The 20,780-nt window shown below is 39.2% G+C and overlaps 1 protein-coding gene across 2 annotated transcripts in view; it reads right to left on the reverse strand.

Annotated features, from left to right (window-relative positions):
* The window catches only part of AK9 (adenylate kinase 9), a 116,050-nt gene that overhangs the window by 16,064 nt on the left and 79,206 nt on the right, over nt 1–20,780 (reverse strand). For both annotated transcript variants that reach the window (XM_075202901.1, XM_075202902.1), the window contains 7 exons: nt 19,973–20,192; nt 17,794–17,859; nt 16,781–16,990; nt 6,706–6,924; nt 4,874–5,087; nt 4,052–4,253; nt 994–1,140 (listed from right to left, as the gene is read on the reverse strand). In XM_075202901.1, coding sequence (XP_075059002.1) covers nt 994–1,140; nt 4,052–4,253; nt 4,874–5,087; nt 6,706–6,924; nt 16,781–16,990; nt 17,794–17,859; nt 19,973–20,192 — 1,278 coding nt within the window. The remainder of the gene's footprint in view (nt 1–993; nt 1,141–4,051; nt 4,254–4,873; nt 5,088–6,705; nt 6,925–16,780; nt 16,991–17,793; nt 17,860–19,972; nt 20,193–20,780) is intronic.

Raw genomic sequence — 20,780 nt, forward strand, 5'->3', positions numbered from 1 at the left:
TAATCAGGGGTACCAGCCCAAGTGTACCAGCACGTGTACACTAGCAGTGACAGTTACCTAGAAGGAACGTGGTTCTGGGCGACATAAAGGAGCCCAGTGGTGGCAGCAGGCTCCTCCTACTGCAGCAGGGGAAGCATATTCGGAATAACGAAAGGGAACGGTGGTAAAGTAAGCCCAGCTGGTTCCAAGCAACAACAGAGAGGGTGGCATAGGCGGTTCATCCTGTCACAGATGATGATGATGATGATTATATCCTTGGGTGCAAGTTGTGCAGTGCATATGGGCCCATAAATAAGGGGAGCCCAAGACAGCCCCCTGATGTATGGGCTCACCCTGCACCCACAATTGTGGTGGCATGGTTGAAGGGGACCCAGGGCTCTGCTCTAGCTGGCCCTGGCATTTTGGTTCTTCCTGGTGTCTGGCTTCTTCCCAGGGACCAGTCACCATATTAAATGCATTCCTGCTTACAGCAGGGATCAGTCCCCTGACTGACTGGCTCATCTCTTGTCTGTCGGCTTACAGGATGCTTAGGCTGACAGACAGCTAATCAGGGTAGGAGTCCCTTTGTCTCTCTGCTGTCCCGCTCCTCCCCTTCTCTCCCTCTGCTTCTCTTCCTTCATTTCAAAATAAACAAACAGGTAACAGTTTGGGTCGGGGGCAGGGACAACCCTGCCAAGTAGGGACATTACTGAAGGAGAAGGATCACAATTGCCGTCTCCTGCTTCTGGGAACATTGTGATGATCTGATTGTCTATGCTGTAAACATTCTGATGAATTGACTGTGTATGGTGTGAGCATTCTGATGATCTGATTGGCTGCAATTTGTCCTATTCCCACCACTTTTAAAACTTTGACTACATGGGCAACTAAGAGCTTAAGCCTGAATACAAAAAGGTGTTCAGACCCTAGTCAAATGTACCTTAAAATGATTAAATTCAAACATCAATATCTGCATCATCTGTAACACAAAATATATGACACTTCTTTTGGTACCTTTTTGTATCTTTCTTGTCAAGAATACCTCTTTTTAAAACTTCTTGCATAGGTATTTCTAGCTCAAAGATCTTTATTGGAATGATGCTGCATGCTTCCAAAAGGTCAGCTTGTTGTTTAGTTGCAGGAAACCCATCAAGAACAACTCTGTGGATAAAAATAGTAGGTTTATTTTAATGCTCATTTATTTAAACAAGTGGTAACTGAACATACATAGGACGACTGCATACTATTATGTGCCTATTATTCTGAATGCTTGGAAATGGTTTTTTTTTACATTTGGGGCACCATGCCTAAAACATACTGTATCACATAGACAATTATCCATGTCTTGAATCACACTGAAAATTACCCATGTCTTTCCCCACACTGGCTTTGGCATCCCCTTCAATAAATTATGTAGCAGTTCTCCTCACAGTGACTGTAAAAATTAGTGCTTGATGATTAATGTGAATGACACTTGACATCAGCAATAATAACTTTCTTTTCTTTCTGATTTTCAGAACTTTATAGCTACCAAATAAGACCACTTACCTTTACATAGAATGAAGAGGACATTATAGTGCAACCACCAAGGCTAGACAAGAAAGGAGAGGAGAGGATAGGTAGAGGGGTTGGGAAAGGAAGGAGAGATAATACTATAAAAGTTTTCATTATGGATTATTTTTCATTAGACATATTACAATTTTATTTTATTTCAGTGAGGAACACACAGTATGTCCGCATGTTATGTCCCACCCCAAAACCGAATTATTTTGGCCAAAAAAGAAACACATTTGCACTAGAGATGTTTACTGACCCCCGTGTTTTGGTTTTGGTTTCGGCTTTGGCAAAACTGCCCTTGTGTGTTTTGGTTCCCTATTTTTTTTCTAAAATCACATAATTTGGCTCTTTTTTTGTTCCTACATTATTATAATATAACCTCAATAACATTATTATAATATAACCTCAATAACATTAATTTCCAGTCAATTTTGTCAAGTGACAAGAACACTGCTACCCCTCCTGTTTTTGTATGAGCAATGGCACTGAGCAATGGCACTGGAGACTGGAGATTGACAAGAACAATGCTACCCATGTTTCTGTGTGAAAAATGGCACTGGATCTCCTGGGGAGGGAGGTACTTATGGAATCCAAAACCCGCGAGATCCGACAACGCAACAATGACGTATTGTCTCGATTCAGATCCAAGGACAACGACTCACGAGCCTACTCGGATCCCCTAAGTTCGGGTTGGCTCGGTCTTCAGAAAACCGAGCCCAAGCATCTCTAATTTGCACGTTAGGGCTTAAATAATAAAACAATGTTTTCCACTAATAAGTACATACATAGCTTTATATTACAGATCCATCAAACAACACAAACACTAATGACAATAGACATTGTAAAAAGTAAAAATCCACAAACGAACTGTGAACTCACCTATAGGAAGTATGTGTATTGAAAATAGTACAATGAACTATTATATATTAAACTATATTAGTAGCTTTACAATAATTCCAAAATTGGTAATTTGGATAAAAAAAAACTGTTATCTGTACCATTTTATAAAATGTTCAATTAGTGTAAAGTTGTTCTCTAGCACTTTCAAGTCATCAAATTACTTTATTAGACATGTGTCCATGTAGATTGTCAACCTTATTTTTAAAATCAGGTGCACGTATGGTGGGATGGTCAGCCAAACTGTAAAACATTCTGACGATAATGTAAACAGCTCAGTGATCTGAGTGGAAATGTAAAAAGTTTATAGACAAAACACCTCCAAGTATATAGTGTACTTGAAGAAAAGTCACCCAAAAGGATTAAAATCCAATCAGATTGTATTTCATCTAGCAAGACAGAAAACTGCTTATTGCCTGAATGACTGGAAAGGTCACAAGCCAAATAGATGAATAGATAAGTGTCTGATATCTGAGACATACACCTGAGGGTACGTTTACCAGACTCCGGAGGCGCCTAAACCAAAGATGAGCAACAGGCAGATCTAGGATTTCCTAGCCTTTACCTGCGGCCCCAGCTCCTTTCTGCTCTATTGTCCCATTTGTTTGTTGTTTATAGGTTGCATCACCGATTTAAAATGCTTGCTTATAATGCTTGCTAATATGTTATTATGGATAGGTGTCTTTTTATTTGATTACCTGTATTGTTTTAACTTATTACTGAAAGTAAGAGTAATGCACAGCCCTTTTGAAAGTTAGGGTGCCGCCCATGCGCCTTTGGGAGTGCCTGTCTCTAAGAAGGAGGGGTGAAAGGGATACAGGAACTGTAGAGATAAACTCTCTTTCTAAAAAAAGGAAAGTAGAGGTGGATTCAGGATGTTCCTGGCTGGAGTTAGCTACTTTGTAAGAGCTGTAATGGGAGCAATCACAGACGAATAGTTGTTAATGAACTGGTGTTAATTGCTGAAGCCAAGGAATTTTTGGGTAGCTTTTAAAACAGGCTTAGGCCAATACAGGATAGCTGGAAAGGTTTCAGGATCCATCTTAAATACCTTGTTGAAAATAATGGGCCCGATTCATTAAGGAAAGCAAAGCAAAAAAATTTGCACATTGGGAAAACCAAGTTCCTTTGGAGGGAGAGCTAAATTTAAAATGTGATGGCAGATTTATAGTTGGGGTAGGGCATGTCCTAGTTCAACTTTAAATTTCAGTGTAAAAATAAAGCTATCAAGTGTTTATGTGCTACATGAAAAAAACTGTATTTATCTTATGTGCAAAATAATAAACTAATTTGCACCCCTTGCATTCTATCATGGTTTTGTCCAAGGAAAACCTTACTCATTTTTTTTGCCTTAGTTTCCTTAAGGAATCAGGCCCAATATATCCTAAAATGGAAGTTGTCACTGTTCAAAGACTATTTTCACATAAAGGCTTTTGGAAGACAACATGAAGGGACATACGCACAAGTTTGTTGGAATACTGAGATATGCCTTCCACTTGCCCTGCGTGACCCCACAATAGATCACAAGAGAGGCTAAACTAAACCAATGTAACAGAAGGGTATAGGGGATGCAGCCAGTGTGGGTATAATAGTTCCTAAGAATAAAAACTAAATTTACCCTGTTGTATTGCATGTTATATCCATCATGGCTACTTCTAGACACTTGATTGCAAGCTCATCAGGTACAACTAATCCCTTCACAAGATGATTCTTTATCTGTAATGCAACCTCAGTGTCTGGTTGGTTTTCCAACACAAATCGGATAGCATCTCCCATTGACAGGCGCTGTAAACCATATACACTGGTAAACATCTTGGCAACTGAAAAACATGAGAATATTGTCTTGACAATTATTAATAAATGCAAAAGTCAAATTTTCTATATAAAAACTCAATACAAATACAAATTAGTTAAATTACAAACATCTGTTGTTTTCCTCTTTACAATAGGATTCTTTTTTTCTTCTGTAGTTTGTAATGCGGATAGACAACTGCAACTTCATATGATATAGCAGCAACGCAAGTGATTTATATCAGCTGGAGGGGTCAATACGCAATGAGGTATCAGAAGCAGATAGATAGTGCTGCTGATAATCATCATCATTGCATCAGTAATCCAGAACTGCAAGAAATGCAACTCCTAAATATGTAGTTGCTGTGTTGAACCAGAGGAAGGCAAAACAACCCCTCAGTGTGACAGTTAGTTCTCTTACAAGAAGTAAGCGGAACCCCAGTTTTTCAAGTCTCTGGACTCAAACTCTGAAATCTGTTTAGATATATGTGAAGAATGCTACTAGAAATGCGATCTTATGTACTACATAATTGTGACCGGAATCTATGCAATATGTTACACAAAATAGTATTTTTTTTAATAGAATCTACTCCCCAAAGTTATATATTAAATCCCAATATTTGAGTAACTTTATAAAACATATTCTTACTTGTAGTTTTTCCAGATGTGGGAGGTCCAACAACCGCAATTCTAATTGGCACTGATGGTTTGGGTTTTGGTTGACGGATAAATTTAATGGGGTTCTTCATAAAAGTGTCTCTGTTTTCTTTTGTTGAGAAGAAGTAAATGAATTGCCGGTAGAGCAAAGGGAAGCCAGGGTTTTCTTGGTTTTTGAATGGCTTAATTACTTCTCCTTGACTCAGCTAAAACATTTTTTGAAAGAAAATAAATTTGGTTGAAAAAACATTAGTAAGAACTAATTTGTTGTTAAATGATGTTATTCATATCCATTTGCACTCTTAACAAATGGTTTTTACATAAAGTGATTCATTTATTCAGTGCCTAAGCTTCAATATGACATGTGTTTGAAAGTGGAGTACAGCAAAACTGTAATGAGAGGAGTTATTAAATAATCCATATTAATGGTTATGGGATCAAAAGTGTCAATTTTTACTAACATTTTTTTGCATGTACATATGCATCAAGTGATTAGTCCATTTTTATTTGTATCATCTGGAAACAGGTCAATATATTCCATGTTACTAATGATGATTTTACTCCCTCTGTTCTTGTTAATAAAATACATTATCTGAATCAATCACTCCAATAATGTATATTACTAATTATATCTACAATTATAGCTACTGTGGTAAAGAATGTCACAACTTAACAGACTTTACAGTAAAGAAATCCTTCCTATACTCATGGTGAAACAGCCTTTCTTCCATTCAAAATTAGTATTATCCCCGGTATGAAAAGTTTGTTAGACAAATTTTTGTATTGACTTTGAATATATTTCTATATATTTCTATATATATTAATTGTATACCCTGTAAGGCTACATTTGCAAGGTAAACAAATCTAGTTTTTAAGTTTGCTTGTGCAGTTGAAGCAATTGTTCCTTGGTATCTGACTCCTGACTGTTCCACCATTTTGCACCTTTGCTTGTGTCCCAGACCCCGGCTCCTGTCTAGTCCATGGTATTATTTATGGATCTCCCAGCTTTTGAACCTGGCTTGCCTGAACTTCCTCCTGCCTGATCCTGTGCCTGCAGTCATACCATTGTGCCAGGTCTCCAGCTCCCCAGCTAAACCTGGTTATCCTGACAACCTGTACCTACAGTCATCCTGTTATTCCTGGTCTCCAGCTTCCCAGCTAAACCTGTTTATCCTGACAACCTGTACCTGCAGTATTCCTGTTGTAGCTGGTCTCCAACTCCACAGCTAAACCTGGTTATCCTGACAAACCTGTATCTGCAGTGAACCTATAGTGCCTGATATCCAGCATCTCCAGCTTCTCAACGAAACCTGGTAATCCTGACAAACCCGTACCTGCAGTAAACCTATCATGCCTGATATCTAGCATCTCCAGCTTCTCAGCTACACATAATAATCCTGGTATCCTGTTATACTACTCATATGGACTTTGCTTGCTGTTTAACTATTGACATCACCTAAGATGTTTATAATAAAGACACTTTGTTTCAAGTACAACTAATCTCATTCTGAGAGCATACTACTGTGCAGCACACTATAATGTGTTAATAATATACAAACAATTGTTTCCCCCACCCCTGTACTATAGCATACCATCATTGTCCTACTCTGAACAAAGCAAAGTAATTAAAATGACAGCATGTTACTGAGATCAAAGTTCCTAAGGTAGGAACCAGTGACCAATGGTTAATTGAGATATCTAGGAGGTTTTTCACGCTAAACAGACAAAGAGCCTTGCAAGACATTCTTCATCCTGCTTGTCATAGTAAATTCCCAAAACTGAAAATACATTGTTTACTGTTTTGTTTCTTTAACTTTACAATACCTTGACAGGGTCCCATCGTCCAAACACACTGGGGTGTTTGTACGTCACATGAAGCATCTTGTTAGCAAGGGGTAAGCTAATAGGATAACTTTTTTCAAAGAGACTTTTTCGATTTTCCACGATATGCTTTAGTTTGTCATATAACTGGTAATGTACAATGTGTGGTTTGCGTCGCGCACTGATTGTAATACAAGGAATCATTAGACTCTGAAGTTCCTCCTGCAAATTAATAAAAAAATGAATAAATATACAGTTTCTAATAATGCAGGTTTATTGTGTCAACTATGTATGCGTTTTAATGTTACCAATATTTTTCTTTAATCATAGAAGTAGAAGCTTTGAATGGTAAGTACTCTTAACCCAAGCCACCTCTCATTTTCACTAAAACAACAATTTTCTCCAATGACTGCATTGTCCTGACCTAATCAAGCTGCCTCTTTCTTTAACAAAACACTCACTTCAGCCCTAGACAGTGCAGCACCAGCTACTACATATAGTCTCTGATAATCCAAACCCCAGCCATGGCACAACAAACAGACCCGCTACCTGCGAAAGTGCTCCCGCACTGCAGAACTCAACTGGAGGAAATCTCGTTCCTATCCCGATTTCCTCCACTATAAATTCATCCTTTCATCTTACAGCACTGCTCTTTCAATTGCCAAACAAACATTCTTCAAATCTCTAATATCCACCCAGTCTTCTAACCCATGTCCCCTCTTTGCCACCTTCAACTCACTTCTCTGCCCACCTGCACCTCCTCCCACACTGCCCATGATTTTGCCACCTATTTCAAAGACAAAATTGACACCATTCGACAAGATATTTCCTAATGTCAAATTCCACTCACCCTACCCACCTTTACCTACACTCCCCAACCCACCCTTAATTCATTCTCTCCAGTAATTGAAGACGAAGTCTCTGTACTCATCTTATCATCTCACCCTACAACCTGTCCACTCGACCCTATTCTCTCCCAACTACACTGCTCCCTCTCCTCCACTACATGCCCACCTCTAACTCACCTCTTCAACCTGTCTCTCTCCACTGGCACATTTTCATCCTCCTTTAAACATGCGCTCATCTCACCTATTCTAAAGAAACCATCTCTCGATCCAGCTTCTCTATCCAACTACCGCCCTATTTCTCTCTTCCCCTTTGCCTCCTAAGTACTTGAGCGATTAGTGTACAAATGCCTGTCACACTTTCTATCCTCTCATTCCATTCTCGGCTCTCTGAAATCAGGCTTCTGCCCCCAACATTCCACTGAAACTGCTCTTACAAAAGTGACCAATAATCTATTTACTGCAAAATCCAATGTTAATTTCTCCATACTCATTCTCCTAGACCTCTCGGCTGCTTTTGATACTGTTGATCACCCTCTTCTCCTACTCACCCTTCACTCCATTGGCCTTTGTGACACAGTCCTTTCCTGGTTTACTTCTTACCTATTGAACCGCTCCTTTAGTGTTTCTACCTCTGGAACATCCTTCCCTCTACTCCCACTATCTGTTGGGGTCTCACAAGTCTATGTTCTTGGCCCTTTACTTTTTCCATTGTACACCTCTCTTGGGGCACCAATTCACTCATTCGGTCTCCAATACCACCTCTACGCTGATGACACCCAAATCTATATCTCTTCCCCTGACCTCTCTCCTTCTGTGCTATCTCGTGTAACAAACTGTCTTTTTGCTATCTCCACATGGATGTCCCAATGCTACCTAAAGCTCAACATGTCCAAAACAGAACTTATTATCTTCCCTACTGCCAGAGTCACCACCTCCCCTCAAATCTAACTAACTGTCAATAACACCACTATTTCCTCAGTCTCCCAAGCCCCCTGCTTTGGTGTCACACTTGACTCCGCCCTCTGCTTTATTCCTCAAATCCAGACTCTCTCCCAGTCCTGTCGGCTCCACCTTAAAAACATTGCCAGAATACGCCCTTTTCTTACTCAACATGCTACCAAAACTCTTATCCATTCTCTCATCATCTCCCGTCTTGACTATTCCAACCTCCTGTTATCTGGCTTTCCTGACACCCATACATCCACACTTCAATCCATCCTAAATGCTGCTGTAAGACTGATCTTCCTCTCTCACCACCCCACATCTGCTGCACCACTTTGCAAATCCCTACACTGGCTCCCTGTGTCCTCCAGAATCAAATTCAAATTACTCACCCTTATCTACAAAGTCCTGAACAACAATACCCCTGTATACATTTCAATCTCATATCAAAATACTCTTCCTCCCGCCCTCTTAGATCTACATCTGACCTGCGCCTTGCCTCGTCTCTGATAACCACCTTTCACTCCCGCCTAGAAGACTTCTCCCGTGCTGCTCCCCACTTATGGAATTCCCTACCACACTCAATAAGACTTTCCCACAGCCTTCAAATCTTTAGATGCTCTTTTTTTAGAGATATCCTTGATAACACTGTTCACACTAATGCACCCTAACACCTATCCCAATCTCCACTCTGAGCCACACTCGCTCCTCTTGTTTCAGCTGTGCCCTGTTCCCTTTAGAATGTAAGCTCTCTAATGAGCAGGGTTCTCCATACCCTTTGTTTTCATGTCTCCATTCATTTTTTCTGTCTTATCTGTTCTTGTTTTACGTATGTCCTGTTTTATGTATGTCCTTGTCTTCCCTACTGTACAGCACTGTGGGCCTTACAAATCTACGATAATAATAAATAATAATAATAATAATAATGGTGATTCACTCATTTCAGGTAAAATAGTAGAAAAAATATTAAATGGCTAGGCATGACAGACTTTGATTAGTATTACTTAAAAATACTGTAATTTTTTGTTTTGTAATGTATCTTTTTCTTTGACTTTTTCTTCTGGACTTTTTTCTATATTCCTCTATTAAAATTATTTTGGATTTTTGTACACTGGCTTGCTGGGGCAGGTCTGTTCATCTTATTTTAACAATTGAGGATATGCAATTTACTATATGGACTATGCACAACACTTTGTTATATATATATATATATATATATATCTATATCTATCTATCTATCTATCTATCTATCTATCTATCTATCTATATATATATATATATATATATATATATATATATATATTAAGGGTGTGCACCGGGCACTTTTAGTGTTTTGGGTTCTGATTAGCTTGAGGTTTTGGGTTCTGATTTGTTTTGCCAAAACACCTGACGAAAGGTTTTGGTTCTGATTTAGGGTTTTGGGTTCTGATTTATTTTTAAAAAAACATAAAAAGTGCTAAAATCTAGTTTTTTGTTTGTTTTTCACTCCTACGCTATTATTAACCTCAATAACATTCAATAACAATCATTTCCACTCTTTTCCAGTGTATTTGGAACACCTCACACTTCACAATATTGTTTTTAGTCCAAATCGTTGGACCGAGGTAGCTTTCTGGACTGCGTAGTGGAGTGGCCCCGGTACCCAATTTGGTACCGGGGTCACAATAAAAAAAACCTTAACTGGTCAGAATTTCACTCTACAGATGGCTGATCGTACATCCTCTGCAGCATATAGAGGGTGTAGTTCTAGCGCGTCACTACCTCTTGTTAATTTAGATTGCAAGGCTTGTAAATACTTTGAATATAAAAAAAAGCAGCCTGCACAGACGGTGAAGCTAGAAAGTGAAATTAAATGGACCACGTTACTTTGGTGGCTATCTATGCCCCCCCCCCCCTTCCCCCCTGCCCTACACTTGTAGTTGAATATAAAAAAAGCAGCCTGCACAGAGTGTGGAGATAGAAAGTGAAATTAAATGGACCACGTTACTTTGGTGGCTATCTATGCCCCCCCCGCCCTACACTTGTAGTTGAATATAAAAAAAGCAGCCTGCATAGACTGTAGAACTAGAAATTCGAATATACAAAGAAATGGACAAAGGCAGTTTGGTATCTGTCTGTATCAGATCCCCTCTCCACTAGGAGTAAAATGGAAAACTATTCAGCCGTTATATAATCTAGAATATAAATAGAAATTGAGAAAGGCAATTTGGTATCATCAACATCCTCATTAGTGCCCTCGTCACCTCCACAAATCTCCCCCTCATCCTCTTCTATTTCCAAAGTGGCATCCTCAATTTGGGTATCACCGGCTACACTCGGTCTATTAAGGCACACATCAGCAGAATGCTCACGAATACACATCCCACTGTTGGAACTAAACACTGAAGTATGAAGGTTATTCAGGTGACGTATAAGGGAGGATATCCCTAGGTGGCCAAGATCCTTACCCCTGCTTATTTGAGCTTTACATAAGCTACATATGGCCATACATTTGTTGTCAGGATTTGGATAAAAATAACTCCAAACCGAAGAGGTGCATTTTTTGGTCTTCTGACCAGGCATGACGATGGGCTTTTTCATCCCATGGACAACAGCTGTTTCCCCCCCTGGTGCCTCATTTACAATAACCACATCAGCATCCTCATCATCAAGTTCCTCCACAGCGCCAGCTACATCAATAGCCTCCTCCCGGTGTACAACATTGACACCTTGATTATCCAAATCTGGATCTACACTGTGGGTGATCCTTCCAGCATATGCAGAGGGTGTGCTGCAAATGGTGGATGAAGTCACCTCTTCCCGTACAGTGATGGGAAGGTCAGGCTTATCAACCACCAACACCCTTGGACTCGCCTTGGGGATTTGTGATGTCATCTGTTTAGAAGACAGAGTTGTTTGCTGTTTTGTTGTTGTTGCTGACAGCATAACTCTCTTCAATTTTTTTGAAAGGGGGGGAGGAGGAGGGCTTAGATCCTTGGGAGAAGCTGAACTACTAGTCCTGAACACGGGCCAGGGCCTAAGCCGTTCCTTGCCACTCCGTGTCGTAAATGGCATATTGGCAAGTTTTCGTTTCTCCTCAGATGTTTTTAATTTTCTTTTTTTGGAAATTTTAGTCAACGTTGGGTTTTTGGATTTTACATGCCCTGTACTAGGAGATTGGGCATTGGCCTTGGCAGACGACGTTGATGGCATTTCATCGTCTATGTCATGACTAGTGGCAGCAGCTTCAGCATTAGGAGGAAGTAGGTCTTGGTCTTTCCCTACTTTACCCCCCAAATTTTGGTCCTCCATTATATGCAGCACACTTTGTATTATAGTACTATTTTTTATATACTGCAAGAACAGTGAACAATTTTAATAGATTGCAGTATTAACGTTAATGGACTGCAATAATTTTTTTTAGACTTTTTAGAATATTTTTTTATAATTTTTTAAAAGGATTTTTGGCGAATTATAATTTTTTGGGAAGATTTTTTAATACTTTTGAAATAAATATGCACTTTGCAGAACAAAGCACAGGACAAAATGCACCGCTGGACTCAGCAAGGACAGAGCACTGGACTGATGCACCACTGGACTCAGCAAGGACAGAGCACTGGACTGATGCACCACTGGACTCAGCAAGGACACAGCACTGGACTGATGCACCACTGGACTCAGCAAGGACAGAGCACTGGACTGATGCACCACTGGACTCAGCAAGGACAGAGCACTGGACTGATGCACCACTGGACTCAGCAAGGACAGAGCACTGGACTGATGCACCACTGGACTCAGCAAGGACTTTTTTTTTTTATATATATTAATTTAAAAGGATTTTTGTAGAATTTTTCTTTTTTTTTTCTTTTTATGGAAGAATTTTTAATACTTTTGAAAGAAATATGCACTTTGCAGAGCAAAGCACAGGACAAAATGCACCGCTGGACTCAGCAAGGACAGAGCACTGGACTGATGCACCACTGGACTCAGCAGGACAGAGCACTGCCAAAAGCACCACTGGACTCAGCAGGACAGAGCACAGCACAGCACAGCACGAGAAATAGCAGGACAGAGGACCACCTAACACACCCTCCCTCTTCCCTGATCAATGCCCGAGTGAAGATGGCGGCGGCAAGCGGGAAATTTAAAGGTTCCGAGTATCGCAAGATCCGACAGCGGGATAATGACTCAGAGCCTCGTTTTAAGTTTCGGAATCGGCGGGAATACCCGGGCAGTGCTCGGATCTGACTCGGATCCGCAATGTTCGGGGGGGCTCGGATTCCAGGAATCCGAGTGCGCGCATCCTTAAAATATATATATATATATATATATATAGAGAGAGAGAGAGAGATATAGATATATATAGATATATAGATATACACACACACACACACACACACACACACTGGAGCTCCATAGTTAAAAAAATGTTTTTTTAATGAGCTATGAACGCACGTGCACATGGCACGTGCACCACGTGACAGGTGCCGTCCGATGTGTGAATTGTTGCAGATTTAACAAGGTAAGGGAAGGGGGGTTGTTAATATAGAGTGTGTGTACTATGTTAATATAGTGTGTGTGTGTGTGTTTGTGTGTGTGGTGTCGAAGTCGTATAATTGGATGAACGAAAGTATATTGATTAATATTGTTTTACCGTGCAATTGCGATCAGTATGCCACGTGACAAGTGGCATGGCGCGATCACGCGGTAAAATACGCACGCACACACTCGCACTCTCATATTTAGTTATTTATATATTTCATATTATAATGGTTCCATTCCACAGTGATTTATGAGCAGATAGTATTTAGTTTATTATTTAGTTTATATATTATGATTATATGTACACTTTAGTAATATTTAAGGTTCAGGTTACAGGAAACATGTCGTGTTTAGTATCATTTTAATCCCCTATTCATCAGCAGTTGTCCGGTTCATTCGCCGAAGAGATCGCACATTGCATACTCTAGTTAGCGATGTTAGGGAATAAATGTTTAAACTGTTACTGACTGTGTATTATGAATAGACTAGCTCAAACTGGTTTCTGGGTGGGAGAATCATCTGGAATGTTGACCCTCACCATTGGAGAGGGTTGTTTGAACTAGCCTATGACCTGTTTACACTGGACCCTCCTGAAGCCTGGACCTATAGAAGCAAGCCACATCATCTGCATTGTTTTCTCTGTAGCACTGAGTGTGTATAATACAGATCTAGCTGGTATTAGCCCAGTCATTCTCTGACCACAGTATTCTGGAGTGAAGTACTGTAAGCTGGTACCAGTTGAGCGCAGCTAGCGCAAGCGATCGCGGCGGTATGTATATATCTTTTGATATCGGCTGTACTGTATTATAATTATGTATTGAATTGCTAAAACTTTTGCATCTGCTAAATAAATCATTTTGTGCTTTGGAAACACAAATCGCTTAGACAATGCTTATTGGAAAACGATATAATTACTTTTATAGTGGGTAGTATGTTATTATAATGTGTTATGTTAATATAGTGTGTGTGGGCAGTATGTTAATATTGTGTGTGTTATGTTAATATAGTGAAAGGGGGGAGGGGGCAGCATGGCACAGAGTGAGGGGGTGAGCAGCATTGGACAGGGTGATGAAGGGGGAGCAATAATGAAGGGGCACAGTAATGTGTGTGTGATGGCAAAGGGGGCTTGTGGCAATGTAGTGTGTGTGTGAGGTAGGTGGTGGCTCTATTAATTGAATGTGGGGTTGAGTTTGAGGAGCATGAGGTCTATTTATTAAATGTGAATATGAATTATTTAATGGTAGTGACGGTTGCGGGAAATTGGTATATTTATTATATGTAAATGCTATTAATTTATTGCTGGGGCTGTCTGGAGGGAGGGAAATAGGTTTATTTATTAAATGGGAATACTATTACTTTAATGTTGGGGTTGGTTAGAGGGATATAGATCTATTTATTAAATGTGAATACTATTATTTTAATGTTGGGGCTGGAGGAAGGCCTAAGTATTAATCATGGGTCCTATTGATTTAACGCCGGGGCTGGTTGGAATTTGCTAAATGTACCCATTTTGTTTTCCAAATAGGGCCCCCAACATTCCAGGATCCAGACAAGCCGCAACTAAAGAAACCAGCAGCCACAGGTGGTGAAAGAACAGGTAGGACAGCAGGATAGTCTGTCATATGTTCTGAATCTAGTGGGACAATCCCGATTTTTGGTGACTTCTGCCCAATCTAAAGGGCTGGTCAAGACTGTGTATTCTTTATATACTACACTATGGTGCTAGCTTTCCTTTGTGGGCTTACCACATCCCGGTTTAGTTATGCTTCTCTAGTGGCTGGTTACACCCCCTCTGGTTGGCTCCTACCATTGTATTCCCCCTGTGGGCCCTTCATGCCCCAGTCCGACACTGCCTAGGCATATTGTAAAACATGACTGCAATGTTAAATAGAAACTATAAAATAGATGTGAGAAGACATAGCATGGTAGAAGGCGTTGTATATAAGAAGTGAGGTCATTGTAATGACTGGCACAGTTACTGAATTAGTAAAATGGACATCACTTCTCAAATTATTATATATATTTACATAGGTCTGGGGCGGTATCCGACTGTAAGATGAATGAACACATTTCAGAAACTTTGAATGTGTATATGTGACCTCTCTTTTCAACTTACTAGTCTCTACCTTATTTCAGCATAATTGGCAATTCTGGCTCAACCACAAACTTGCCTACTTTTAAAAAATAATTTCAGGTGTTGTGTCCTGCTTCGTTCAAGGATCATGTTTAGCTCCACCAGTTAGAGTGTGGCCAGCATTACCTGGTGGAATATATATATATATATATATATATATATATATAATGCAAACCTGTCTCACACTTCTCACTATCTTTTCCGCACAGACCCTCCTCCCCTCTTTATGTCCTGTTTTCTCTCTCAGTTCTACCTCTCTGACTTACCTCCGTTCTCTCCCCTGCATCCCTTCACTCCTACTCCCCCCTCCCCCATACATTCTCTCTCACCTTCCCTCTCTTTATCTGCCCCCCATACTTTCTCTCTCACCTCCCCTCTCTATATCTCGGAGCCACTCTCCCACATTTGTCTTTCTCTCTCTCTCATTAGGGAGAAGAATAAGTAATGACTGGAGAGTAGCAGCCATTTTTTGCACCATACCTCTTTACCAGGAGGAGGTATGCAACAAGAAAATGGCCACTGCTCTCCAGCAGGAGAAGATGTGCTACCAGAAAATGGCTGCCTCTCTCCAGCACATCCTCTCTCCAGCACATAGCCAGACTCTCTCAGTGGTCTGGGAGATCACCCTCTATTTCATGAGTCTCCCGAACATTCCAAGAGAGTCAGCAAGTATGCTTAAATATCATTGTATTCATCTACATATTTGTGCTAAAGCAATAAATAAAGATGGTGAGAGGAGTAGACTGTTATCCAAAAACAAACAAAATAAAACAGAAGACTTTTAAGTGGCTAGGAAGCTATTTTGTGGGCTGAAACTTTACACATGTTATGGGTATTTAACATCTGATTTCTGCACATAACGCTTTAAAGATTGGATTTCCGGTATGAGCATTCACACTCTATTTCTTTTATGTAAAACTACTTTTTAATAAAATAAAATTTAGAAGCTTTTAAAACAATATCACGCCATAGTCTGTCTTCTCTTTGTATTAACATCGCTGGACGTGAGTATTATTGCCTAAGAAGAAAACATCAAGGGGATAACAACCTGGAGAGCCTTTATATCAAGAGGATTTCGTTTGACATCTGATGTGCCTATATTAATAGGATTTCTGGTAGGAATCCATCTTTTTACACTATTTGCTACAGAAGGTGACGGGAAGGTGTTTACCATTTGGAAAGCTGATACTCATGTCATGTGAAACAGTTAATCTGTATTTGATAAGAATGAGGCTTGGACTGTGAATTGTACACATATTTTTTATCTGTTTGTCTCCTATGGGATCCTGTATGCACTGAATGTCCTATGTTTTGTAGTATTATTGCTACTATCAGATATATACCTTGTGAATAGGATTTTGGCAGCATTTTGGATTTTAGAGCGCCCTATTAGTGGTTATTTTATATAAAATGTTATGGGAAGCCTTGTAAGTAGACTTAACATTCATCACCGAAATTACATGAGAAATTAACATGCATATGCGTGGATTGCCTGTAGAATGCATATCTGTTTAGATAGCATAATTTAGAAAACTATTTCTTGTGAACACCAGTGTCTACAACATAACTATGGACCTAAATACTCATCCATTATATTTTACAGCATGGGAGCAATTTACATAAATTCCTCTACCTTCACTGCCTGTAAAGATTCAGTATCTGCTTCACATTTTTCTCCAATTTCAGTTTTCATTCTTTCAATGGCATCTTCCTCCTGTTCTTTTTCCTCCATCTCCTCCTCTTCTTCCTCTGGGAACTCTTCTGAAAGAATTAGCTCAATGCTGTCAACTTCTTCTTCCCCCTCCTCCTCCTCCTCATCGCTATCCTCCAGATCCTTCTTCCCCTACTCAAAACAAATATACCATCAATATCTGAAGAATTAATCACTAAATACAGCAGTGGGAATTATAAATATTACTTGGTTTGGTTATTTATTATAATAAGTGTATTTTCCAGGTACTTCTTTCTTCCTAGGCCATTGCTCAAGTCAGTGCTATATTAAAAACCCCAGTGGGCCTGGAGCTGGTTATTATGCTCAACCATGACAGTTTGACTGGTCTCAAGTTACCATGTTATTAATAATACTTGACTTTACCTGATATTTGAGGAATTGTTTTCCACAATAATGAACACTACCATATTGCCAACAATTCATAGATAATTTTGCTCAGGAAACACAGGGGTCACAAAGCTATGTCTTCTGCTGGATGGTAGTCTTTATCCATAAAAATATTGATTAGCATAATATGTTAAGTCTACTTGGTAAGAGGGGCCAAGAGCTAGATTTACTAAACTGCGGGTTTGAAAAAGTGGAGATGTTGCAATAGCAACCAATCAGATTATAGCTATCATGTATTTAGTGCATTCTACAAAATGACAGCTAGAATCAGATTGGTTGCTATACCCGCAGTTTAGTAAATATACCCCCAAGTGTTACTGCTCTCTCATCTTATGTGTTTTAGCTCTTACAGTGACAAAAGAAATTAAGGCTGAAATTATATCTATGGTGAGTTATTCCTACATGTATGGATACTAAATAATTTTCACATTTCAATAGAATTCCTAATTGAACTGAACATTTCTGCCAATAAACAAGTATGTACAAACAATATACTTTAGTATAGAGATGGGAATAAAACATCTCACCATTTTCTCCTCATTTATTTTTTGTTCAGCTAAAAGTTCCTCTCGTCTCTTGGCAATCTGTTTATCCTGTGATAATTCAGTTATATTTGCTTTGTTAATCAACTTGCAGGTATGAACATCATTTCAGTTATAGCTAGGCTTGGAGAAACAGTCACAAAATATGTTTAAAAAATTGACAAGACAGTGAGTGCAATGTGCAAATAAAATATCTGGTCAAACTGCATCAAAGTATGATTGTAAAGGACATTACTCTGAGTAAATAACATTTTTGGGACTTTAAGGGGCTGATTCAATTAAAAGCTATATGCCAGGGAGTGCCTCCGGAATGGTTGGGATGGCACTCCACAGGTAAGCAACATTGCAGATTAATCCTCGTACCCCATAGTACCCAGAGACGTGCGCAGCCGGACCATTGACTTCAAATGAATCAGCCCCTTTGAGTTGTTTTCACAGCTGTGTGAGATAAAAAGACTACTATGTCTAAAAGATAATTCATAAAAGGTTATTAATTGGTAAAATCAAGCACTTATTTTACATTTGTACATCTACAGGTGTACTGGGACTGTTGCACAATTTCACAAAATGACTAAGGGCTAGATTTACTAAGCTGCGGGTTTGAAAAAGTGGGGATGTTGCCTATAGCAACCAATCGAATTCTAGCTTTCATTTATTTAGTGCTTTTTCCAAAATGACAGCTAGAATCTGATTGGTTGCTATAGTCAACATCCCCACTTTATTAAACCCGCAGCTTAGTAAATCTAGTTTCAAATCTTATGTAAACATGATTTTTAACAACACATTAAGTATTAACAAATATAGGGCATAAACGAGGCAATAAAATAAAGTACATGTACTTACTTGGTTTAAATGATGACCCAGCCTTTTTGCTATTTAATTGATTTAAGTATAGGTTATATATGTAGTATTAAATATTGCACTTTATTTTAAACTTAAAGATCAAACATAATGTTTCAAATTAGTCCACCAGAAAACATTATCAGTACTGCATTTTAAAGAGTATCTCATCTACACACAGTGGAGACTAGACATTTTATGGACTGAACCAATATAAAGTTGCAGCATATCAATTAACTAGGAACCAGTGACATCATTGCGACATTTCATGGTAGCCATTTTGTAGGCTGAACTGATATTCACAGGGATACAGTTAATCAATTCACTAGGATAAGTGAAATCATATAATCACTTTTTTGTCTTCCTTTTCTAAACCACACTGTGGTGTTCTATTTATCTCATCTGGAAGTATTTGGTTTCTGCATTCTTTTCGGTAGAGTGTAACCTGAAATCTTAGTCTAAGCCAGTCAGCCAGGAAGCCCCTCAGTGGTCATAGATTATAGAGGAAGGAAGGGTGGAACTGTGCTATGAAGAAGAATGCTGAAAAGAGAGGTGTTCCAAAGTCTCATTGCTCACTACAGCATGTCACATTATTGTGGTAGCCATGGCAATCACATGACACACACACATGCACAGCAATAGGTAAACTATTAATTAGATTGAACAAAAATACAAAGAAGGAGTCAGCAACTCCATGGGAGAGATTCAATTCAGCACAAGGTGCTGCTGAACATTGCCTATATGATTGGATGCGCATATTATCACCCTATTATGGTAAGGAATCTCCACTCTATGGGACGCAAGGAGATTCCAGCCTGAGCATCGCGGTGCCGTTTCTCCGCTGAATGTACCAGAGACATTACATTGAACTGAATCTCCACCTGTGTCTTATTTTTATGTAACCAGATCATGTTTTATCACACCAAAGCACATTGTAACTTTTGATTTGGTTTTATAAACTTCCTAAAAATGAGGATCAACACTGGAACGATATAGAATGTGTTGTTTCAGCAGATGGTTATGAGAGATGAAGAGCACAGATCTGAAGGTAAATTGTGTAGGTGTGTACACATAAATCTGCATGCACATCGGGACTTTCAGTCAATGGTAAAATAGCTACAGAAAGTACATATGCAGTAACTTCCTGTATTGTGTGTCCATCTTTATTTATATTAGGTTGTGCAAATATGTAAAAAAAATAGTTTTTCTCTGCATAATGACTGATGTACAAATATTTTACTGAACAATTCTAAAGTAAAACAGACCTAACTTATAAATAGGGTGTCTATTTCCTTTAAACATAATGTAATTACACTGAAAATACCCTTATATTTTTCTTCATATCTCTAAGTTTCTGTTCGCGTTCTTCCTTGTTTCTTTGTCGTTCTTGCCACTTCGCTAAGCGAGGGGGCAGTAATCGATCACAAATGTCACTCTCCTCTGCTTCAAGTAAGACAGCAATGTCAGGGAAAAAGCCACATTCTCCTATGTACTGGACCTCCTCCACTGTGTTGGGAAAGCCATCTAGTATAAATCCCAGGGAGCTGCAATATACAAATCAGAAGAATTACTTCATCCCTGCACTAAACTAATGAAACATATTAGTAAAAAGATGTAAAGAATCCATCCATCAACGGCTCCATTTCAGATGGATTTCAGAGTGAGAAAAGTGACTGTGTGGTCTAATAGCTGAAGAATAAGTCTGTAGACTTGTCACTCACAAATATGTAACTCAATTCTAACATGGTGACCTGCTGCAAAGGGGAGAAACTTGGCATGATGGAAATAATACTTCAACTCAGTCTAGCAATACAAATGCTTTAATGTCATACAGTGGCTTTGCTTGGGTTTTAACATCTGTTCTTCTCCATGTCTGAATCTCTTTTCTCCTACTCTGTTCATCTATGCAGGATGTGCAGTAAGCTGTATATGCAAGCAAAGGAAAATAATAATATGTGTAGTAGGTGAAGCATGCAAACTAGACACTAAGGTAGGATTAACATGTGTCCTGATTTTCTGAAGACAGTCTCTTCATTTTTCACCCAAAATCTTTCATTCAGATTACTTATCTCTCCATAATTTATACTACCTATACCTATAACTGTCTACCTTATTTGGGACCTAAAAAGAAA

This window comes from Mixophyes fleayi, chromosome 3, assembly GCF_038048845.1.
Source record: "Mixophyes fleayi isolate aMixFle1 chromosome 3, aMixFle1.hap1, whole genome shotgun sequence".
Lineage (NCBI taxonomy): Eukaryota > Metazoa > Chordata > Amphibia > Anura > Limnodynastidae > Mixophyes > Mixophyes fleayi.